Source organism: Prionailurus bengalensis, chromosome A1, assembly GCF_016509475.1.
Source record: "Prionailurus bengalensis isolate Pbe53 chromosome A1, Fcat_Pben_1.1_paternal_pri, whole genome shotgun sequence".
Classification (NCBI taxonomy): Eukaryota; Metazoa; Chordata; class Mammalia; order Carnivora; family Felidae; genus Prionailurus; species Prionailurus bengalensis.
This window is the reverse complement of record NC_057343.1, coordinates 210582056-210607179: the sequence shown is the minus strand read 5'-3', so window position 1 is coordinate 210607179 and position 25124 is coordinate 210582056. Positions and strand designations below refer to the sequence as shown.

The window sequence follows — 25124 nt, the reverse complement described above, 5'->3', positions numbered from 1 at the left end:
TAGTAAAGATGTTATGGAAAACTGCTAAATCTTCAGTAATAGAAATAGCATAAAAATTTTCAAAATTAACACAAACTATTTACAGAGAAAAGAGAATCAGAAAAGTAATGCACTTTTCCTCTGCAATATAAAAATTTAGGAAGAAAATGGAACAAACTGTAAACAAAGATCTGAAAAAAATGACTACGACCTTACAATTCCATACCCATTAGGCAATAAAAAGGAGTGAAATACAGATTAATGCTGCAACACGGACCTTGAACATGAACCTCAAAATATGCTAAGCAAAAAAAATCTAGATTCTAAAGACCACAAGTTATATAATTCCATTTATATGACCTGTTAAAAATAGGCAAATTTACAGAGATAGGACAGATTAATAATTGGGACTAAGAGGAGGAAATGATTGCAAATGGACAGGCGAAATGTCTTGGGGTTGAAGGAAATGTTCTAAAAATGGACTGTGGTGATGGTTGCACAATTCTTTTTTTAATGTTTATTTTTGAGAGAGAGATAGAGTTTGAGCAGGACAGGAGCAGAGAGAGAGAGGGGGGGAGACAAAGAATCTAAAGCAGGCTCCAGGCTCTTAGCTGTCAGCACAGAGCCCAACGTGGGGCTCAAACTCACGAACTGCGAGATCATGACTGAGCCGAAGGTGGACGCTCAACCGACTGAGCCACCCAGGTGCCCCGATTGCACAATTCTATATATTTACTAATAGTTGTTGAACCAAACATTTAAAATAAGTGAATTTTGTGGCATATAAATTACATCTTAAGAAGCTATTAAAAAATACTCAGTGAGACTAATGTTGCAGCCATGAAGGATATTGGTTGAAATTAGGAAATTTGTTAATAAAGGAAAAAAATACAATCATCTCTGCAAAATGCAGACATCTGACAAACTCCAATACTCATTTTATATGAATATTCAATAAAACAGAAATGGATGAATACTTTCTTAGTATGATAAATTGTATCTGTGCAGGCATCTTCTTTAATGGGGAAACATTACAAGCTTTCCCACTAAAGTCAGGAATAAGATCTGGATGCCCACTTTATGTCCACCACTGTTTAACACTGTGTTGGAGACATTAACTTACACAGGCAAGAGAAAGCAACTACAGATAGACAGGAAAAAGGTAAAACTATCTCTATTTGCAGATGACAGGATTACATATTTAAAAAATCCAAAAAACTCAGCAAGAAAACTACTAACTAAAGAGAAATTAGTAAAGGTACAGGGAATAAAATTAACAGACATTTGCAGTTATAACTGTAAAGTTCAATACACTGAGGAACTATTAAAAGAAGAACATAATCTGAAAAAACAAAACAAATGAACAACAACAAAAGCACCTTACAACTAAAATTCCAGATAATTTCCAGGAAGGATAGTGGTGGAGGGCAGGGGAAAAAAGAAAGATTAATAGCTTCTGTCCAATTATTAATGCTGACAGACGTGTATTTTTCAGAATTTAAAACTAACTACCAGAGAAAGAAAATCATATATAAAACTTCTAAGTCTGTGTTTGGGATAGAGAGAGGTCTGATCAATACAGTAAAATAAGGGGATGGGAAAGGAAAGAAAAACAAACAGAAAACACAACAAAAAGCACAAATTAAGGATGTGAGAATAAGATCAAACATATAACTAAGGCCAACTACAAGGGAAGAAGTTAAATTATCCTATTAAAAGATAAAGACTCTTAAACTAAGTTAACAGAAGAGGGAAGAAATCAATTTGTATGGAAGATATAATTTACGGCACCTGGGTGGCTCAGGTCATAATCTCACGGTTCATGAGCTCAAGCCCCAGATTGGGCTCTGTGCTGACAGTGCAGAGCCTGCTTTGGATCCTCTGTGCCCCACCTCCCCCCCCTGCCGGCCGGCTCTCCCCTGCTCGTGCTCCTGCACTCTTCCTCTCTCAAAAATGAATAAACATTTAAAAAAAAAAAAAAAGATATATGTTAAAGTGTTCCAAAGGTTAATATTAAAGAAAATTGGTATAATTTTCTCATGAGACAATTAAATATTACATACCAACATTTTAAAAAGCCCTCATACCCAATTCTACTTGCCAAAAAATTCATCTGAAGATCACTAAACAAGTACACCAACACCTATAAATAATGGAAAAATATGAAGCCAATATAAAAATAATTTATTCCACTGATTTGGAATGTTCTAAAAGATACACTAAGTACATATAATGTTTCATAAAAGTATGCCTAGTTAGACTCTATTTGCAGATTTATCTATTTTTATCTATCTATCTATCTATCTAGGGAGAAGACCTAAGGTTAGAACAGCAGGAGAAAATGTACAATGTTGAATATGATGTCACAGAACAGTCTCTCTGTCCCACTGAGTGACAGCTGCCACTGGCATAGTCCCAGGGCAAGGATGTAATCAAGGGTTTTCTTTCAGCACCAGCTACCAAATCCGGGCCCCACTGTCTGGGGGAGGACCTGTGAAAGTGCTATGTTTGCAATATAGTTTTAAAGAAATGCACAGTGAGATATTTTATGAGTATCAAGATATTTTATGTTATACTTCAGATCATAAATTTTCTGGGCAGTGAAATTTTTTACAACAAACCCATTTCTATAATTAAAAAAAAGCTTATCCTAAACATGTCCACACAAAAACTTTTACAGGTATGTTCACATCACCCTTATTCGTAACAACGAAAAAGCTTCACAACCAAATGAGCATCACCTGATGAAATGAAAAATGAAACAAAGAGTACTGATACACACTAAAACATGTGAACCTTGAAAACAGAATAAAAGAACGAAGCCAGAAACAAAAGGCCACACATTTGCACTTATATAAAAGACCCAGAATATGGCAGACGCATAGAGACAGATCAGTGGTTGCTAGGGGCTGGAAGGGAAACAGGGAGAGCTATGGACCGAGTGTGTCTCACCAGATTCCCATCTGACGGCATTAGGATGTAGGCCTTCGGGGGTAATTAGGTTTAGATGGGGTCACAACAGTGAAGCCCCCACGATGACATTAGCACCCTTAGAAGAAGAGACCAGAGAACCTGTCACCTAGTTTTCTCTCTGCCATGTGAGGACACACAAAGAAAACAGTTATCTGTAAACCAGGAGGAGGGTCCTCACCAGAACCCAACCATGCTGGCACTGTGATCTCAGACTTGCAGCCCCCAGAACTGTGAGAAATAAATGATTGTTGTTTAAGCCATTCTATGGTATTACTGTTACTGCAGCCTAAGACAGGGAGTGATTGCTAATGGGTTAAGAGTTTCTTTCTGGGATGATGAAAATGTTCTGGAATTAGATAGAGGTGATAATTGCATAACCTCATAAATATACTAAAAACCACTGAACTAAACATTTAAAAGAATGAATTTTATAACATGAACTATATCTTGGAGAAAAAAGGGAAAATGAGTAAATAAATCTTATTTATTCTTACTTTGGATTTCCTAATGGTCCTCCTGCAAATTGGGAGTTTCTGTCTAGAAATTCTTGCAAACCTTTTAGTTCTTGTAGCACTGACTCCAGCAGCTGGGAGGGAACGCTACTTTCAATCTGTAAGGAAAAAAAGTATTTTCCAAAGTTTTAAAACACTGAAAAAGTGTATATGTAAAACACATACTTTTATATCTGTAACTCAATGTAAACTTTCAATTTTGAAGTATCCTATCTTCAAAAACATAATTATTTATCAATTTATGCTTCATGACCAGAATAAAGGGTTAGATACCACATCCCTCCTGTCCTGCTCTGATTTGATTTAGGTATAATTTACAGACAGTAAAATCAGTACACCTTAAACAAACATCTTGATAGCTTTTTACGTTTTTAATACAGTCACTGCCCAGACCACAATATATTTCTAATACCCAAAAAGTTCTCTAATGCTCCTTCCTGGTCATTAGTTATTCCATATCCCAGGTAACCACTTTTCTTATCACCACAGGTTAGCTTTGCCTGTTCTTGAACTTCAGATAAATGAAATCATATACTATGTTAAGTAAATACATTCTTATTCTTAGAAACATGAACTTTTAAAAGAGTATCAGAATTGAAAAGATATTTGATATCTTTCCAATTTAAAAAGAAAAAGCTTAAAATAAATTGCATTTCTATTTTATGTTAAAAGAATTTTACTACCTGAATTTATGTTAATACAAAGTTTTAAAGAATCTTTTTTTAAAGCACTCTACAAAGTATACCAACACATGGAAATCAGTACCTGGTCTGTGGAGTTTTGGGGGGGGGGGGCATATAAGCAAAGCACTAAATAGTAGCTTTGGTAATATTAAGTATTAGGACTTATTCTGCTTAACCCTCACAACAACCTTAAGAGAAAGATGTCTTATTATTCTCATTTTCTAGTGAAGTATCAGACTGAAATATTAAGGAAGTTACTTATCATTTTATAAGTGACAGACCTGGGCAAGGAGTTTATTGGACATGTACACAAAAGAACGACCACTGCATCTTTTTAAACATCAAGAAATGTGAAACAATCTGTCCAATTAACAGCATAAACTGGTTACATCGCAACAATGGAATACTATTATACGACACACTTACTGCCGTGATTTCTCTGCTGCCACTCTTGAATACTCTCTCCACAACTAAACTAGCATCCCAGATATTTCTGAAATAAAAAAATGTTTTAACAATTATGCTGTATAAACAAAACAATTACAATATGTACTAAATTCCTCTCTATGTATTTATTAAAGGACAGCAATGATTTCATTTAACATTTCATGAAGTTATCCAAAAGATGGAAAACAAGAAAATGTCTAAACCTGACATACCTAAGATATTTTACATAATACTGTCGAAGAAAAATCAAAACACGATGGGCAGTGAATTATAAACAAGAAAGCTTATAATGCAAAAACAAACTTATAAAGGAGTGCTGCAGTGTTTCACATTTTTGAGCAAATGATTGAAATGAAAGCATACATCTCAAATCTAAGACAAATACACAGCAGACAGGACAATTAACTAGATATGACATATTAATTGCAAAAATGTTGTAATTCTTTATCCCTCCTTATACCTATCCTTTATGAGTTCGATGTGCCTCTCATAACAAGGAATATATTTCCCATTTTTCAATGGACTCTTTTTTAAAGTTTATTTATTTTTTTTTTTTTTCAACGTTTATTTATTTTTGGGACAGAGAGAGACAGAGCATGAACGGGGGAGGGGCAGAGAGAGAGGGAGACACAGAATCGGAAACAGGCTCCAGGCTCTGAGCCATCAGCCCAGAGCCCGACGCGGGGCTCGAACTCACGGACCGCGAGATCGTGACCTGGCTGAAGTCGGACGCTTAACCGACTGCGCCACCCAGGCGCCCCTTTTAAAGTTTATTTTGAGACAGAGAGAGAGAGAGAGAGAGAGAGAGAGAGAGAACGCACGCACGCACAAGCAGGGGAGAGGTGGAGATAAAGGGAGACAGAGAATCCCAAGCAGGCTCTGTACCATCAGCACAGAGCCTGATACAGAGCTTGAACTCACAAACCATGAGATCATGACCTGACCTGAAATCAAGAGTTGGACGCTCAACCAAGTGAGCCACCCAGGTACCCCTGGATTCTATTTTTGAATCTAGGTTGGCCTGGAGACATTCCCTTCGTCCAGCGAATGAAGTGAAAGTGATGGTAAAGCCAAATCTAAACCCAGTTATCAAGAGGCTTTGCCAATTTCTACCCTTTTTCATGGGACCTTGCTACCACCAAGTAAATAAACCCCGGCTAACCTGCTAGAGGATGAAACCATGTGAAGAACCACCCAGCTGTCCCAGCAGATGCCATTCTAGACCAGCATACAAACATGACCCTAAACATGTGCGAATCCAAGACTAGCAGAGCTCTCTTCAACCTCAGGGCTGATTGCATATAAATGAGTGAGCCTAGCAAAGATCAGAACTGCCTAGCTGACTTGCAGACACATGTCACTGAGTTATGGGGTGGTTTGGAACACTATGTATTAATATGTACGTGTATACATATGCATATATGTAAACCACAGCAACAAATATAGGTGGTTATATGATAAAATAGTTTAACAATAGAATACAATCTTATTAATGAACAAATGAACTAAAACTGTAAGTAAAATTTAATAGAAATGAATGATGGCCCAAATTTAGAGTTAAAAATATTCACACAAAATGGGACAAGGTGAGCAATAGTTGGGTTATTCCATACAAAACTTACCCCATGATTCGAGAAAAGTAGATGCAAATACCATTGTGTTTTCCAGAGTACACGATCTCTGGTGCAGCCATACAAGTCATACTTGCGGCCTGAGTTGCTGGATTTCCTGAAGCACACACTGGTGTTGACATGGCAGGAGGGTGTACACCTTGTATGCACATAATAAAGACAAACCTTTAAATTTAACCTTAAACATTCAGAATTCTCAATAACCCAAGCCTGCATGTCTAGACCCAAAGGTAAGAATATTTACAAAAATACTAGTATAAACAGATATTGAATTTGGTTTTCCCTGAAAAGAAGAGACTCAGACTTGGATGGGTGCTCCCAGGTAGGCTTTCAAGTGTCAGCCTGCAGGATAAAAGGAAAGAAAGCTTGCAATCACTACTCCTTAAACTGGGAGTCAAACAGAGCTAATTATACAGATGACATGGCTAATTAAATCCTGGTACCCAAATAAGGAGCTTTCCAGGTACACAGCTAAAAGTGTTCCTATGCAAAGGCATTCATGGCCAAATGTCAATACTTCTTTGGATGTGATTTGTATTAAATTACGATTTTCAAGACAATAGGGCAAGTTAATCTTTAACTAAGTATTAAGGATAATAACAGTGTTAGCTCTTCAAATAGTATAGCAATGTAAAATAAAGAACACAAGTACCTTGAGATGGTGTTCCCAGAAATGTTGGATTTGGGTATGAACTAGTACTAGGAATAGGAGAACCTGAAAAGAAGAATATAAAGATTTATAAAATAATTTCTCAATCTTTTAAATCTGATGAAATTAGAGAAGCTGTTTCTAAGCACGAGTGAGGAGTGGTACCATCTGTGACATATTCAAGATTTAGAGACTACTCTTATTTCCCAGGAACTTTCTAACTATCTCCACTTTGGAAAACATTGAGGTGGGAGTTTACTCATTAAATCATTCACCTCCTTCCTTTTGAATGTCAAACGAGTTCTGTAAATACACTGGTTATGTATTATTTGTTCTCTAACATAAAGAACTCAATGTTACCATATCATCACTTTCAAGAGTTGGACATCTATAGAATTATTCACCCAATAAAACAGCAGCAGTAAACAAGATATAATGAAAAGGTTTGTTCCTTAAAATATGCTATATGGAAACTACATAGTTTCTAAAATTCAAACTATTAGAAATAGTCTCAGGGCACCTGGGTGGCTCAGTTGGTTGAGTGTCTGACTTTGGCTCAGGTCATGATCTTGCAGTTGGTGAGTTCAAGACCCCCATCGGGCTCTCTGCTCTCAGGACAGAGCTCGCCTCTGCCCCCCTCTCTCTGTGCCCCTACCCCACTCTGTCTCTCTCAAAAATAAATAAAAACATTTAAAATTAAAAGAAAAAAAAAAAAGAAATAGTCTCATTTTGGGGCACCTGGGTGGCTCAGTTGGTTAAGCGTCCGACTTTGGCTCAGGTTATGACCTCGGGATCCGTGAGTTGGAGCCCTGCATCGGGCTCTGTGCTGACAGCTCAGAGCCTGAAGCCTGCTTTGGATTCTGTGTCCCTTCCCCCATCTCTCTACCCTTCCCTCACTGGTGCTCTGTCTCTCAAAAATAAATAAATGTTGAAAAAAAAAAAAAAGAAATAGTCTCATTTCAATGTTTCATACTCACTAGCGTAGACAGGAGACCCTAAGATGGGACCCACGTTACTTGGAGCAGGGAGAGTGGTTGGAAATCTCATCTGTGCTTCACCACCATACCTGTTTTTGTGACAAAAAAAGCTAATCTTATTCAGCGAAATTATCCACCTTAAAAGCTGGAATTGTTCCAAGTCTTGCTTAGCTCCCAAATAAATCCCTTAAACATTAGAGACTTTATGTATTGTGTTTATAATGCTTACATATAAGCATAGATTTATAACACTTAATAAATGTTGACTTGAATCTCTACCAGAAAGAATTATAAGGGACTCTAGCAATTTCTAAGAAGAGTCAGTACTATCCAGAATTTACTTAGGAGTATATGACACTGTAATTTTTATACAGATTATGGTTAGACAGCACTGGAAAAATTGTTTTAAACAAATCAGACTTCAAATTCTTATCTTTAGCTAAATATTTTCCAAATAAAAATATTTCTTTGATACCAAGTTTCCTTAAAGTGATTCAGAATCCCTCAATGCCAATGATACAAATAAAGCAGAGTCGGTAGAGTGTTTCAGGAAATACAAAAGATATAGTAACTGGAGTAGAAAGAGGTGAAAAAAGAATATTAGACAGAAGTTACCTAGAGCAAGGGTAACAATTCATACACTGTGCTAATCTAGCAACTTCCATTAGTGTTATAATCTTTCCAGATTTCAACCTTTTGCAAAAGAATTTTAGTAACTTGCCTAAATACTTCCTCAACTGTTAGGCAAGCCCTTAAAAACCATCATGCTGGCCAATGCAACCACTTAAAAAAGTGGGCAAGAACAAAAGAAAACGGACATATACCTGAAGAAAGCCCGAGTAGCCCATGCAGATACTTCTCTGTCACAAGCAGCAGTGGAACAAGCAAGGATAAGGCAAGTTGCACAAGCCTGGTCTTCCTGTTAAAAAAAAAAAAAGTATCTTGCCTTATATTAAACATAAACATTTATTTATTATATTTTATTTTAAATGTTTATTTTGAAAGAGAGAGAGCATGAGCAGGGAAGGAACAGAGAGGGAGAGAGAGAATCCCAAGCATGCTCTGTGCTGTCAGCAGAGTCCTATGTGGGGATCGATCTCATGAACTGAGAGATCATGACCTGAGCTGAAATCCAGATTTGGACATTCAACCGAATGTGCCACCCAGGCGCCCCAAACATAAACATTTACAAAGAAGTTTTGGTTATTGCTGTACCCTGTGTTTAAGTCTGTGCCTAGCACAGAGCAGGTGCTCAATACATATTTGCTAAGTGAATGAGATCAGGTGGTATGAAAAAGGAGAAAATTTATCATAGGCACTATCATTAAAGGGTCCTTTCTTTTTCTTTTTATCTAGATTCTATTTTAGTTTATTCCCCTAATTTTTTTTCCTCATGGTCTTTTTACCTTTTAGAAAATAACAACAGTAGCTAATAGCTATTGAGTACCTGTCACGTGCCAGGTACTATTTTAAGAGGACAACATACATCAATCCCCACACCATATACTACTATAATGCATACTTTTTGGTATTATGTATGTATGTATGTATGTATGTATGTATGTATTTAGAGCAAGAGAAAGGGAGAACACGTGCATGTGTGGGAAGGGCAGAGAGAGAGGGAGAATCCCAAGCAGACCCCACACTGTCAGCGCACAGCCCTATAAGGAGCTTCAGCTCACCAACTCTAAGATCATGACCTGAGCCGAAACCAAGAGTTGGAAGCTAGCCGATGGAGCCACCCAGGCGCCCCTATCGAATGCATGTTTTACACATGAAGAAACTGAAGCCCACAGAATTCAAGTACTCTGCCCTTGTGGTGGAGCTGGTGATTTGAATCCAGTGTCTCTGTATTTAACTTTGATCTGATATTCTTGATCTTAAGCTTTCTGAGTTTTACCTTGTCAATTGTAGCTGTGGCTCTGAAATACTAACGGCCCCATCACTATTGCCCCTAATTTTTTCCTCAGGTCATTGGCAAAAAAAAAAAGATTTGTTCATAAATGCCTTGTGTTTTATCATATAAGTTGGAACATCAGTCTCTTACTAGTATACTTTAATAAGAACTTATCAATAACAAATGAAAATCTGAGTTTACTGCATAAGCTTTACCTATTGATACTGCTCCCAAATATTAGTATATACATAGTGACTAAAGAAAGGAAGGCTGCTAAGATTGCCTGTTAATTATAGTATTTTGATCCTAACTTACACAAAATTGAGCTTTGACTCCCATTGTTTCATTGTTTAAAATATATTAAAAAAAAATACAAATAATTACCTGATGTAATTTAAAGAACCTTTCAATTTCTTCTCCATCTCCACCCACATTACTCACAAGTAGATGCCTCAGTTGATCTACAGGTCTAAGTTTATGAAACATAAGACTCCCCTAAGAAGTTAAAAAAAAACACACATAAATACATAAATAATAGATTTATAGAGCATGGCTGGATCAACTGACCCTGGTATTTTACTTAATAAAATCAATAAAACAAAACCCTTCAAGAATACCAAGCAAACCAGTCAAAAGGAACATCTACATTTCAATTCCCAACCTATACTAGATCTATACGTCCATAAACAAAATTAAAGAAGAAAACACTGCTCTGTAAGACACATGACATGTTCACAGGGCATGTACTATCACCAGGCATAAAACACAGGTTTATAAAATGTATCTACAGAGCCAGAGCCTTTTAAATTAATTTGGGATTTATTCTTTGGTGAAGGTCAGTGTTTTCTTATTAGATTTAGAAAGTTCTGATATAGGTTCAAGTAAATACTCGAATTTAGAATATGATAAAAGCTGTCCCTCAGAGCAAAGGATTAAAGTTAGATTATCCATTAATCATGTTGGCATAAGTATGTCCATTTAGAAAAAAATGCTGGATCCTTAATCATACACCAAGATACACTCCAAACAGATCAAAGATTTAAATGACAAAATAAAACTATACTAGTACTGAAATAAACTATAGGTGAACTTTTTATATGCCCCAGAATGAAGAAGTTTTTGTTTTTGTTTTTGTTTGCTAATTTCATAATTCCCAAAGATAACAGAAAATTTTGACTACTTATATGCTTTATCCCTAGGGGAAAAATCTCAATAAACAAAATGAGAAACTAGGAAAAATATGACACTGAAATTACAAAAAGTCTCCTTAATAAAGAGCTTCTATAAATCAAAAAGAAAAAGAAAATTCAATAAAATAGGAATAGATAGTTCATAGAAAAATAAACATTTAAAAAGACTGTCCATCTTACTCTTAATAAAATGATGTATTATAGTTGGGACAAGATGTAAGGAAATAGGTACTCAATATTCATCAATATTGAATATATGCATATATGTATGAATACAGGGGAATCTGGCAACATTTATCAAAATTAGAAATGCACATATTCTTTGACCCAGCAGATGCAGTGCTACAGCTTTATTCATACAAACAGAAAATGATACATGCACAAGATTGTAGCATTACAAACAGCAAAAGATAATCCATTAATAGGGGCCTCATAAAATATGGCACATGCATATAAAAGAAAACCTTTCAAACACAAAATGAGAAAGTTCTTTATATGATTATATGGAAAGATCTCTAAAGTATATATCTGAAATATAAAAAACAAGATATAAAACAGTGTATAGAATATGCTACCATTATTTTATAGTTTATACATCTGCACCTCTGGAAGGACACACAGATGCTGATGACATACATGGGTCTGTAGGGAAGGGACCTCAACTGCAAGGAAGGATTTACTCTGCGTACTCCCTGTTATGCCAGTTGAATTTTGTTAATGCATTACTATTCAAAAAACAAATACCAAACAATGTTTTTTAATAAGTGAGAATTACAAAAAACTTGGGTTATTTTATTTTATGCCACTCAACACTGGTACTAGAAATGCTGCTTTAGAAAAAGTATAACACTTTAAAAAAAAAAAAAAAAAAAATTTAAAAAAAAAAAAAAAAAAAAAAAAAAAAAAGGGGCGCCTGGGTGGCGCAGTCGGTTAAGTGTCCGACTTCAGCCAGGTCACGATCTCGCGGTCCGTGAGTTCGAGCCCCGCGTCAGGCTCTGGGCTGATGGCTCAGAGCCTGGAGCCTGTTTCCGATTCTGTGTCTCCCTCTCTCTCTGCCCCTCCCCCGTTCATGCTCTGTCTCTCTATGTCCCAAAAATAAATAAACGTTGGAAAAAAAAAAATTTTAAAAAAAAAAGAGAAAGTATAACACTTTATGAGCAAGTTTTTTGTTGCATTTTTGGTACTTAACAAATTATTCCTTAAGAATATCTTTAAGAGTAAAACTTCCTGAAGCACTTACGTAAATGACTCTATTAAGCAAATATTGCAGAATATCTTAACATTAAACACTGCTTCTTTTTTGACCCCACCTTAAGAGAACGTGTACATACCTGTGCTGAGAGGAGAACAAATTTCTTTGGAGGCAACATGTGCTGCTGTACCACAACTGGTGAGTCAGTTATGGGAATATGATCCTTATTTAAGGGTGTAATAATTTTATCTACTTTCAACTCATCTATTGCAGAGAGAGCCCATGAATGACCATCAACACGGGTTGTCATCTACACAGAAGAAATAAACATTTTATACCTGTTATCAAAGTTACATAAAGCAAAACCTTCTAAAAAGGAAAAATATATAGGTCTAATCTCTAAGAAAATGCAGAATTTCATAAATTAATAACCCATGAATGTAAACATTCTCAAGTTTCTATTTAACGTTCTGTCTATTCCTCTAATAAGGTCATCTTCTATGACAATAATCTTTCATACTAGAAGGCAGAGGCAAAATTTTCTTATGATTAACTGTAAACAGGGGTGCCTGGATGGCTCAGTCGGTTGTGTCCGACTCTTGATTTCAGCTCAGGTCATAATCTTGCAGTTATGGAGTGGAGCCCAGGGTCAGGCTCCACACTGGCAGCATGGTGCCTGCTTGGGATTCTCTCTTGCCTCTCTCTCAAAAATAAATACATAAACTTCATCTAAAAAATAGATTAACTGTAAACAGTATTTACTAGGATTACAATTTTTCAATAACCAAAAACTATATCCTACCATCTTTCCAGGATAGATTGGATAGGTTTAACACTTCCCTTTGCTGACATACAGATTTTTGTTCTCTTCTGAAGTTTTTGCTTTCTAAGCTACTTCTTTTTAAAGTGTTTTAATTTTCTAAAGTACTTTTATTATAAAAAATTCCAAACTTCTAAAAATGTTTAAGGCACAATAAATGTCTATATTCCCAATACCTGGATTCAATAACTATTAGCATTTTGCCATATATATATATGGCAAATATATATATTATTTATATATAAATATATATAAATTTATATATAAATAAATATATATATATATATATATATATATATATATAAACTGAACCATTTGAAAATGACACGTCACTCCCATATACTTTTCCATGCATCTCCTAAAAATAAGGGTGTTTTCTTAGATAACCATGCTACTGTAACATTTAAGAATGTTAACAATAGCCTAATGCCCAGTCAATACAGAATTTCCCCACTGTTCTAATGTCTTATATAGCTGTTTTGGGGAGAGTATAATTTGGTTAAAGTCCATGCGCTACATTTATATTTGGTAACTGTTTTTCTTTTTAAAAGTCCATATTTGGGAACAAGTATTATACAAATGAAAGGATATGATGCATAGTATTTGCTAAAAAAAATAACAGTTATCATTTTTAATCACTTATTGAGTGCTTCATATATGCCAGGCAGTATGCTGAGTGCTTTACACACATGAACTCATTTAATCCTACAACAAACCCACAAAGGTAGGTATTCTTATACCTACTATAGACAAAGTAATTGAGGGCCACAGATACATTAAACACTTTGAGCCACAGCTTTAAGGAAATGGGAGCCAGAATTCAAACCTGCACTTTCTAACAATGTGCTTCCATCAGGATAAGGTTTGTATCTTAATGAGTTCTGAATCCTCACAGTCTACCACAGGATGAGACACATAATCAGTGCTCAGTAAAGCTTAAATAATGGGAAAAAAAAAAAAAAGAATGAGAAAAATGCTTTTTGCTTCCATACCTACCCTCTACCTCAGCTCCCTGGGCCATGTCAGAAACTTGGAAGAGCCCATTCAAACCATGCCCCCTCCCTGGGGATGCTTTCTTCTTCCTGTCATCTACATACCTTTCCTGCTCCTCATAACTAAAAGGGCTTAAGTTTGAGAATAACCAGGAAGCAGTTGGCAGCAGCTGGAACCAAAAATGCCTTTTAAAGAGATGATTCCAAAAGGAGTATATTTATTTGGTTTGATCAGCATCCTCAGGGGCCAAGCAGCATGGGTTATGCGAGGGCATTTAGGATTAACAGATAGGGGTGAACAGGGGATACCAATGGGAAGGAGCATAGATGGCTCCCCTAGCCATACTCTTGGTGGCACTGGCCTCTCCTTAGCTCCTTCTATGCTGAGGGCTGAGATGAGCAGCCCAGGTGTGGGACTGGGCCAAGGCAGGCCGGGGCGGCAAACCTTACCTAGGAACTCCGTGTTGACATCATGGAATATGTGGTGATATCTGCTTTTAAAACACAACCATGTGTTTGTGTGTGCATATTTGTATACACAGGGGAGAGATGAAACAAGATGGGGAAAGGGTTGGTAATTCTTTAATTATGGGGGTTTGATTTATCATTCTATTTTTGTGCACGCTTGAAAATTTCTACAATTAAACAAATTTTTGAATGCAGGCAGAACTATAAATTAAAGGCATCATTAAGATAAAATTCTAAGTCATAACTATAGTGGATGGCCTCATAATTAAATAACTGAAAATCCAATATATTTAAATGGGACAAAAGTCATTTCAGAAAAAACATGCATTTTGGGGTACATTATGAAAACCATTCTAAAAGGGCTCCAATGTCAAAACATAGTTTTAATGATTAACCAACCTCAGAGGAAAAACAAAGAATTAACAGAATTCACTTATTTTCAATTTCTAATCATATATGAGTATTCAAGATAAATATCACAACATAAAGATTCTTTCAATTTTACTCTTCAGTTAATATTATAAAATATATAAAAAGTTCCTTAAGATTCTCAGGATAACTTACCTGGGTTTCCATCATTGGCTTTTGGAAAGGAAATGTATCATGGTTAACACACCACAAAATGTCATTATCTTCATTTTCTGAGGCTGCCATCAGTAGAATACCTAAAGTTTAAAACACAAAATCTTAAGGAATGCCAAATAATATGCATCCCTAATTACCTTAATTAGTAATATTAGTTATTACTAATATTAATACATATAACACATATATATAACGTGCATCACAATAAGTAAGTTACAAAATAAACAAAAATTAATCCCCTAAAAGGACATATAATTATTGGTAGGGTAGAATCATCAAGTGTTCCAGATCTTCTACTTCATTTCTTTTGGGTAAACACTTTTTTCACATCTTAAAATTTCTATTTTTTTTCTCTAAATATAATTTACTGTCAAGTTAGCTAATGTGTATATAGTGTATATAGTACAAGTATACAAGTACTTGTACACTTATAGTATATAAGTGTATATAGCGTGCTCTTGGTTTTGGGAGTAGATTCCCATGATTCTATTATTTTTTAGTGTTTATACTTATTTTTGTGAGAGACAGAGAGAGAGAGAGAGAGAGAGAGAGAGAGAGAGAGAGAGACAGACTGGGGGAAGAGCAGAGAGAGAGAGGGAAACATAGAATCCGAAACAGGCTCCAGGCTGTGAGCTGTCAGCATACAGCCTGATGTGAGGCTCAAACCCATGAACCAGGAGATCATGACCTTAGCCAAGGTCGGATGCTCAACCAACTGAACCACCCAGGTGCCCCTTAAGTTTTCTATTTTACTTTATTTTATTTATTTATTTTTTAAATTTTTTTTACATTTATTTATTTGAGAGACAGAGAGAGACAGTGTGAACAGGGGAGGGGCAGAGAGAGAGGGAGACACAGAATCTGAAGCAGGCTCCAGGCTCTGAGCTGTCAGCACAGAGCCCATGTGGGGCTCGAACCCATGAACCATGAGATCATGACCTGAGCTGAAGTCAGATGTTTAACCGACTGAGCCACCCAGGTGCCCCAAGTTTTCTATTTTAAAAATGTTTGCTTATTTATTTATTTTGAGAGAGAGCACAAGTCGGGGAGGGGCAGGGAGAAAGAGGGCGAGAGAGAATCCCCAGCAGGCTCTAGGCTCAATGCAGAGCCTAATGTAGGGATTGATCTCATGACCGTGAGATCATGATCTGAGCTGATATAAAGAGTCAAATGCTCCTCACTCTTTGCAAATGATATGACACTCTATATGGAAAACCCAAAAGATTCCACCAAAAAACTGGTAGAACTGATTCATGAATTCAGCAAAGTTGCAGGATATAAAATCAATGCACAGAAATCAGTTGTATTCCTATACACCAACAATGAAGCAACAGAAAGAGAAATCAAGGAATTGATCCCATTTACAATTCTACCCAAAACCATAAAATACCTAGGAATCAATCTAACCAAAGAGGTGAAAAATCTATAGAAAGCTTATGAAAGAAATGGAAGACACAAAAAAATGGAAAAATATTCCATGCTCCTGGATAGGAAGAACAAATATTGCTAAATGTCAATACTACCCAAAGCAATCTACATATTCAATGCAATCCCTATCAAAATAACACCAGCATTCTTCTCAGAGCTAGAACAAACAATTCTAAAATTTGTATGGAATCAGAGAAGACCCCAAATAGCCAAAGCAATCTTGAAAAAGAAAACCAAAGCAGGAGGCATCACAATCCCGGACTTCAAGCTGAATTACAAAGCTGTAATCATCAAGACAGTATGGTACTGGCACAAAAACAGACACTCAAATCAATGGAACAGAAAAGAGAACCCAGCAATGGATCCACAAACGTATGGCCAACTCATCTTTGACAAAGCAGGAAAGAATATCCAATGGAATAAAAATAAAGACAGTCTCTTCAGCAAGTGGTGCTGGGAAAACTGGACAGCGACATGCAGAAAAATGAACCTGGACCACTTCCTTACACCACACACAAAAATAAACTCAAAATGGATGAAAGACCTCAATGTAAGACAGGAAGCCATCAAAATCCTTGAGGAGAAAGGCAAAAACCTCTTTGATCTTGCCTGCAGCAACTTCTTACCCAACACATCTCCAGAGGCAAGGGAAACAAAAGCAAAAATGAACTACTGGGACCTCAGCAAAGGAAGCAATCAGCAAAACTAAAAGGCAACCAACTGAATGGGAGAAGATATGTGCAAACGACATATCAGATAAAGGGTTAGTATCCAAAATCTATAAAGAACTTCTCAAACTCCACACCCAAAAAACAAATAATCCAGTGAAGAAATGGGCAAAAGACATGAATAGACACTTCTCCAAAGACATCCGGATGGCCAACAGACACATGAAAAAATGCTCAACATCACTCTTCATCAAGGAAATACAAATCAAAATCACAATGAGATACCACCTCACACCTGTCAGAATGGCTAACATTAACAACTGAGGCAACAACGGATGTTAGCAAGGATGTGGAGAAAAAGGATCTTTTTTGCACTGCTGGTGGGAATGCAAACTGGTGCAGCCACTCTGGAAAACAGTATGGAGGTTCCTCAAAAAATTAAAAATAGAACTACCCTATGACCCAGCAACTGCACTACTAGGTATTTATTCAAGGGATACAGGTATGCTGTTTCGAAGGGCCACATGCACCCCAATGTTTATAGCAGAACTATCAACAATAGCCCAAGTAGGGAAAGAGTCCAAATGTTCATCGATGGATGAATGGATAAAGATGTGGTGTATATATACAATGGAGTATTACTCAGCAATCAAAAAGAATGAAATCTTGCCATTTGCAACTACATGAATGGAACAGAGGGTATTATGCTAAGTGAAATTAGTCAGAAAGACAAATATCATATGACTTCACCCATATGAGGCCTTTAAGACACAGAACAAATGAACACAAGAGAAGGGAAGCAAAAATAATATAAAAACAGGGAGGGGGATAAAACATAAGAGACTCTTAAATATGGAGAACAGAGGGTTGCTGCAGGGGTTGTGGGAGGGGGGATAGGCTAAATGGGTAAGGGGCATTAAGGAATCTACCCCTGAAAGCATTGTTGCACTATAGCTAACCTGGATGTAAATTAAAAATATAAAATTAAATAAAAAAATTAAAAAAAAAAGACAGAGGCTCAATCAACTGAACTACCTAGGTACCCCAACATCTTAAAATTTCTAAAGTTAGGATATAGTTTTTAATCAATGGGCTTATGAATTAATTATTAACTTTAAAAAGCATAATTAGTACATAAAAATGTTGTCACTTTCAGTCAATGGTATCTAATATTCAATGAAATAGAATTTCATGTACTGGTTATCCCAAACACATCATGAATAAAAATGATGAAGCTAAACTAGTGGAATGGCAGAGATAAAAGAGGCTATAAAAGCATCATCTTAGCAATACTAGTTGACATGACAGTTTGATTTTGAAATTTAGTCTGCTGTGCTCAATTCCAGCCCCTCCCGCTAACTTCTTTCCTTTATATTGACTTTAGTGACATCAGTCTTAAGTCCATTAAGGTTCTAGGTTTTAAAACCATAATTAAGGTAAAAAACTAAAACAGTCTAAATTTTATTGGAAAATGTGTTATTTTCAAATGGCTCAAAAGACATTCTAATTTTAAGAATTAAAAAAAAAATCTTAAATCTGATAGTATTTCAGAATTTACCTTTACTGTAAAGTGCTTTATGTACTTTTGAAGGTTTTTCCACTGTTGAAGATGCTGAGAATCCAGGAGGTAAGCGAACGTGAACCAGTGTCAATGTGTTAGGTCGTGCTAATGGCTGTCTGAATGGACAAGTGCTGAAATATAACCTTACACCTGATGATGGAGTAAAATTATACATCAGTAACAGAAAATGAAAATCCCGAGGTATATATGTTATTGAAGCAATTCCACAGAGTAACACCAGACACCTGTTAAAGCCACACATCACTTTCCTGACTGATGCAAAGTCCTCATGTGTAATATGACCCGAAGTAGATTTCTAAGAAGCTGTCACTTGGAACTGACAGGTGAATCAACACATTTTAGTAGAAAGAATCTGCAATTTTAAGCCAAGGGAGTCCTTGTTCCTATTCAGGCTCCGTCACTGAATATTAGCCACTTTACTTTTTAGGCCTAGCTTTACATCTATAAAATGAGGAGAAAGAACCAGGGAAAAATTTCTAATTTTCAAAATCTTTAACTTTATGAGTTATTAATATTGCTTGATAATTAATACACAAGTAAAAATATATTTCTAATAATAATTTTCCAAATCTGAAGATTATCAAGTCCTAACAGCAATAGCAGACATATGAATTAAACAACATACCTGCATGTGTGACTGCCAATAACTGACAATCCAGCGATTCAGAATTTTCAATCACTGCTATTTGAACAATTGGCTTAAAAACAGAACGATCTATGGTCCTACAAGAAAGGAAAAAAACTAAAGTTTATTTTTAAAATGGTCTACTAAATATCTAAATATGCTAAAATAAGACTAACTTCTTAGAAAATTAATACAACAGCAGCAAGCGCCAGCAAAAACCCCTGAATATGAGTTTACATTAATATTGTTACAAGTAACTCTTTTCTGAAAGATCATAAAAGACTAATTCCATTGGGTAAATGGTTAATGAGGAATAAGGGGTTCTCAGAGCATCAAATTATCATTATAAAGATTACCACTAATTAAAAAGAAGGAAAAATGAAACTTTATAACAGAGAGACCTGGTAAACAGCACCTTAGCCAAGTAGTCCATAGTGCAAAAACTGGTAATAGGTACCTACTGATGTAACACTACAAGGAGTTCACATCATCTATGTAACACTGGCCAAAAAAAAAAAAAAAATTGTCTATTTTTTTAATCTAATGACAATGAAAAAGACAAATACAGAAAATGAGATATTCTACAAATAAGACTCCAGCACCCCACCAAAGCAGGGAAAAAGAAAGACAGTGAGACATCTGTTCTATGTCAATAAGACAAATGACCAATGTAATTCATGGGCTCTGACTGAATCCGGAGAAAAATGAAAAGAAAAACTGTTACGAAAGATTTCTGGGACTGTTAAGTAATTTAATATGAACTGTATAATTACAAGATAGTATCACAAAATTATTAATTATTTTAGGTGTGGAATTGGTATTGTGCTTATATAAGAGACTTGGGAAATGAAGGTTGAAGGATGTAAGGAGGAAAGTCATGTCAAGTCATGTCTGCAAGTTACTTTCAAGTAGTTCATAAGAAAGAAAGTCAGCAAATAAGGGAAAATGGTTAACAACTGTTAAATTTGGATAAAGGGTGTATCAGTTTTTACCATGCTGCTCTTCTAATTTTTCTGGGATTTGAAAACAATTCCAAAAAAAAAAAAAAAAAAGTCAGGAGCCGAAAAAGGAAAAACTTTGTTTTAGATGGTCTGCCTTGAGAATTTTTTTTGTCACTGAAAAGCAAAGAAAACATTGATTTTTCACTAGGATATCTCAATGCAGCAATGACCCAAGCACACAGAAAACTGACGCTGAAAATTTGAGCCCTTTGTTGTAAGAATTTTCGCACTTGAGCTAAATTAGTTGTGATACATGTAAATCATAGTGTATAGTGTCTGAAGACTTGGCTGAAGCCTTGATTCTAGTATTTATTGAGGAGTCACACTTCAGATAAATCATCACGCTATTAGTTTTAGTTTCCTCAAGAATACAATGTAGACAATACGACTGTAAAGTTCCTGTATTCCCAAAGGGTACTTGTGTCAATTATCAGACCAGCTAATCTTATACAACGCAGGCCTGTTAAAAGGTTGGAGTGTTTACAAGTGGGGAACTTTGAGGCATGTCGTTTCTTAGTCATAACTCCTGTAATTGCCTGTACAGACAACCTAAACATGTCAAACTGTACTTTACACTGTAAAACCAGTCTGCCTTGTTTCAAACCATCCAACATCAGAATTAAGAGTCTTTCTCTAGCAGCTCAGAGCCTCCAATGTCATCTCCTTCAGCATTCCTGATCTTTTAGAGATATTTTGAAGAGAAAAGAATCTTAGTATGCTGTACACAAATAGCTTAACTATGCCTGTAAATGAAATGTCTGACAATAAATTATATATTACCTAGCAATGTTTCCAGCAGCAGAGACAATAGAATTCTGCGAAACTGAGGCAACTCTGCTCATTCCTTGTCCATCGTGGCCCAAATCATAAACCTGTGAACAAAAAATTGTACCCACTTAGGGGCGCCTGGGTGGCGCAGTCGGTTAAGCGTCCGACTTCAGCCAGGTCACCATCTCACGGTCTGTGAGTTCGAGCCCCGCGTCAGGCTCTGGGCTGATGGCTCGGAGCCTGGAGCCTGTTTCCGATTCTGTGTCTCCCTCTCTCTCTGCCCCTCCCCCGTTCATGCTCTGCCTCTCTCTGTCCCAAAAATAAATAAAAACGTTGAAAAAAAATAAAAAAAAAAAATTGTACCCACTTAAACATAACTATAACCCATGTGTACTTTACAAAATAATCTTTTAAGTAATATTTTATTGAAGAGACTCCTCCTTTTCAGGGATCCTTTAATTGTGGCACTTCAATCAGATTTGGTAACATTCAGAGATTTAAAATTTCACAATAAAGGGACCCTGAGAAGTAGTTTTTTTTAAAGAATTTTTTTTAACGTTTATTGACTTTAGAGACACAGAGAGAGACAGAGCCTGAGCAGGGGAGGGGCAGAGAGAGAGGGAGACACAGAATCGGAAGCAGGCTCCAGGCTCTGAGCTGTCAGTACAGAGCCTGACGTGGGGCTCGAACTCACAAACCATGAGATCATGACCTGAAGTCAGATGCTTAACTGACTGAGCCACCCAGGCACCCCGAGAAGTAGTTTTTTAAAAAAGCACACAGCCTATAGGAAAAGGCTAAGAGTAACTGAATCTCCTTCTTAAAAACAGGGATATTCTTCCCCCCACTTAAATGGCAGTGTAATATTAATACTTACCTGTATTACTCCTTTCTCAGATCGTGTATATAAAATATTTCTAGAATTATCAATTGCAATTTGAAGAATAGGATCTATAAGACAAAAAAAACTCTACATTATTCTTCATTATTTCTTCATCCAACATTTAATGACTGTTTACTATATGCTAGAAACACAGGAATAATTATACTCAGTGTGTTCAAGAAACTTCCAGTTTAGTTTAATGAATCACTGTGTGAAGGGAAAAAGTTTAAAACTTCAGTCACAATGTTTTTTGAATGTATTTATCTTATCTCACTAGTTTTTAATTATTTCACCGGCCTAAATCTCTAATTCTATTAAAAACTCAGATATATTCATTTACTCATATTCAATTTGTTCTAGACAGACAAAACATGTATTGGTTTCAGTACATACAGCTGTTTTAGACCCATGCTCTGTAATGCTACATTCATAGGAACTTGGGAATAAAACCAACACTGTCTATTTTATAATCTCTTCTTCCTTTAAACCCCTTATGAATATATGCCAAATGTTATTTAATAAGACAAACTTTCAGTTAAGAATGAGAATTTCTGGGGGCGCCTGGGTGGCGCAGTCGGTTAAGCGTCCGACTTCAGCCAGGTCACGATCTCGCGGTCCGTGAGTTCGAGCCCCGCGTCAGGCTCTGGGCTGATGGCTCAGAGCCTGGAGCCTGTTTCCGATTCTGTGTCTCCCTCTCTCTCTGCCCCTCCCCCGTTCATGCTCTGTCTCTCTCTGTCCCAAAAATAAATAAACGTTGAAAAAAAAATTCTTTAAAAAAAAAAAAGAATGAGAATTTCTGGGGGCACCTGGGTGGCTCAGTCAGTTTAGTGCCCAACTCTTGATCTGGGCTCAGGTCATAATGTCATCGTTTGTGAGTCTGAGCCCTAAGTCAGGCACAAGTGCAGAACCTGCTTGGGGTTCTCTGTCTCTGTCTCTGCTCCCCCAGCCCCAAAATAAATAAGCATTAAAAAAAAAAAAGGAATTTCTGAAGAAAACGGTGAAGTCAACAATCTGTTAAAAAAAACTGTGTTTGCCAAATTTATTGTTTTCTACTTACCATCTTCTGAGAATGTAAACTGTAGCAATGAAGGAACAAGGAAAGAAAGTGCACTCTTTGAGTGGTTTATTTTCCGACATCTTTGGCTAAACCAACCTGCTTCTGCCTTAAAAGAAAAAATTGAAAGAAGGAAGACCTGTAAATGTAGGTACACCCATCAAAGCAACTACCGTATACTCATGTGTACAAAAATCCTCAAACGGTAATGAAATACCAACAACTGTCAATGAGACATACTATTCAGAATATTGTTTAGTCCTTTAATTAAAAACAGAAAATGTAGTTAGCCATAATCATATCACTGCTCTCAATGAAATCAGCTATTTCAAAACCTCACAGTGCTGTTAATACACTCATATTTTAGTTATCTTAAAAATTCTTTTATTTAAAAGCAGTAAAGCAAGGGCACATGGGTGGCTCGGTAGGTTAAGCATCCAACTTCGGTTCAGGTCATGATTTCAGGGCTTGTGGGTTTAAGCCCTGCGTCGGGCTCTGTGCCAACAGCTCAGAGCCCGGAGCCTGCTTCAGATTCTGTACTTCCCCCTCTCTCTGCCCCTCCCCACCCCTTTCAAAAATAAATATTTAAAAATAGGGGCGCCTGGGTGGCTTAGTTGGTTAAGCATCCAACTTCAGCTCAGGTCATGATCTCACAGTGTGTGAGTTCGAGACCCGCATCAGGCTCTGGGCTGACAGCTCGGAGCCTGGAGACTGCTTCGCATTCTGTGTCTCCCTCTCTCCCTGCCCCTCCCATGCTCATGCTCTCTCTCAAAAATAAATAAATGTTAAAAAAAATTTTTTTATTTTAAATAAATAAAAAATAAAAGTAGTAAAGCAAATAAGTGCAGTTTATAAGAGCTCAAAGAACACAGGAGAGAGGTACCTGTATCATCTATTCCCACTTCAGCTAAAAAGAAATTTTAACAACAGCAGCCATCACAATCACAATCTACAGAGTACTTCTCAATGACTGACTTTTGCCATACAAAATTTTTTTTTTTACTATTTATTTATTTATTTAAAAAAAATTTTTTTTTTCAACGTTTATTTATTTTTGGGACAGAGAGAGACAGAGCATGAACGGGGGAGGGGCAGAGAGAGAGGGAGACACAGAATTGGAAACAGGCTCCAGGCTCCGAGCCATCAGCCCAGAGCCTGACACGGGGCTCGAACTCACGGACCGTGAGATCGTGACCTGGCTGAAGTTGGACGCTTAACCGACTGCGCCACCCAGGCGCCCCTACTATTTATTTTTGAGAGGGGGAGACAGAGTGCAAGCAGGGGAGGGCAGAGAAAGAGGGAGACACAGAATCCAAAGCAGGCTCCAGGCTCTGAGCTGTCCACACAGAGCCCGGTGCAGGGCTCAAACTCTTGAACCACGAGATCATGATCCGCGCCCAAGTCAGACACTCAACCAACTGAGCCACCCAGGTGCCCCTCCCTACTTTTTTGATAATGAACAAAGCCAAGAGAAAATGGGTAAGAGATACTATGTAATATAAAAAACACAGCTGACCGGGGTTGTTGCCCTAGCTCTGCCACTAATTATGTGACTCTAAGAATGTTACTTTATCAGTTCCCTAACATTTACCTTATGAAAAAGGCAGTAATACAATAGGGATAAGACATAAAGGGGCATTTCAGAGTAGAGAAAACATACATGACCAAAAATACATGAAAAGATCCTCCCTCAACTCAACCAGGAAAAAAAAAAAAATTCCCTCTAATCACATCGGCCAAAATTAGTAAATTTGTTAATAGTAGCATTAGTGGGGGGTGGTGGTGGGGTACATTCACAGAAGCCTGCTAAGAGTCTAAAACTCTTAGAGGGCAATATGAAAACATGAATACAATTTTAAATGCATATACTCTATAACCCAACATTAGAATTAAAAGTCTCTAAACAAAAAAGTATCTACACATATACAAAGGAGGGCTGCAAAAGCATTATTTGTGAAGAGAGAAACTGAAAACCTAGAAGTCCATCAAGAAAGGATTTGCTAAGGGGCGCCTGGGTGGCTCAGTCAGTTAAGCATCTGACTCTTGATTTTGGCTCAGGTCATGATCTCACAGTTCGTGAATTCGAGCCCAAATTCAGGCTGCACTGACAGCACAGAGCC

At 36.7% G+C, this 25124-nt stretch overlaps 1 protein-coding gene and 1 non-coding gene across 2 annotated transcripts in view; both read right to left on the bottom strand.

Annotated features, from left to right (window-relative positions):
- Nucleotides 1-25124, bottom strand: part of NUP155 (nucleoporin 155) — a 72635-nt gene that overhangs the window by 29706 nt on the left and 17805 nt on the right. Inside the window, exons 7-20 of the mRNA XM_043599733.1 lie at nucleotides 23008-23113; nucleotides 21945-22018; nucleotides 21080-21171; nucleotides 19299-19396; nucleotides 18650-18802; nucleotides 14975-15075; nucleotides 12270-12440; nucleotides 10133-10243; nucleotides 8676-8770; nucleotides 7852-7940; nucleotides 6878-6940; nucleotides 6217-6364; nucleotides 4574-4640; nucleotides 3447-3562 (exon numbers count right to left, since the gene is read on the bottom strand). Of these exons, the coding sequence (XP_043455668.1) occupies nucleotides 3447-3562; nucleotides 4574-4640; nucleotides 6217-6364; nucleotides 6878-6940; nucleotides 7852-7940; nucleotides 8676-8770; nucleotides 10133-10243; nucleotides 12270-12440; nucleotides 14975-15075; nucleotides 18650-18802; nucleotides 19299-19396; nucleotides 21080-21171; nucleotides 21945-22018; nucleotides 23008-23113 (1484 nt within the window). The remainder of the gene's footprint in view (nucleotides 1-3446; nucleotides 3563-4573; nucleotides 4641-6216; nucleotides 6365-6877; nucleotides 6941-7851; nucleotides 7941-8675; nucleotides 8771-10132; nucleotides 10244-12269; nucleotides 12441-14974; nucleotides 15076-18649; nucleotides 18803-19298; nucleotides 19397-21079; nucleotides 21172-21944; nucleotides 22019-23007; nucleotides 23114-25124) is intronic.
- Nucleotides 2357-2485, bottom strand: LOC122496778. The gene has a single exon (XR_006300939.1). It is a non-coding gene; the product is annotated as a small nucleolar RNA SNORA30/SNORA37 family (small nucleolar RNA).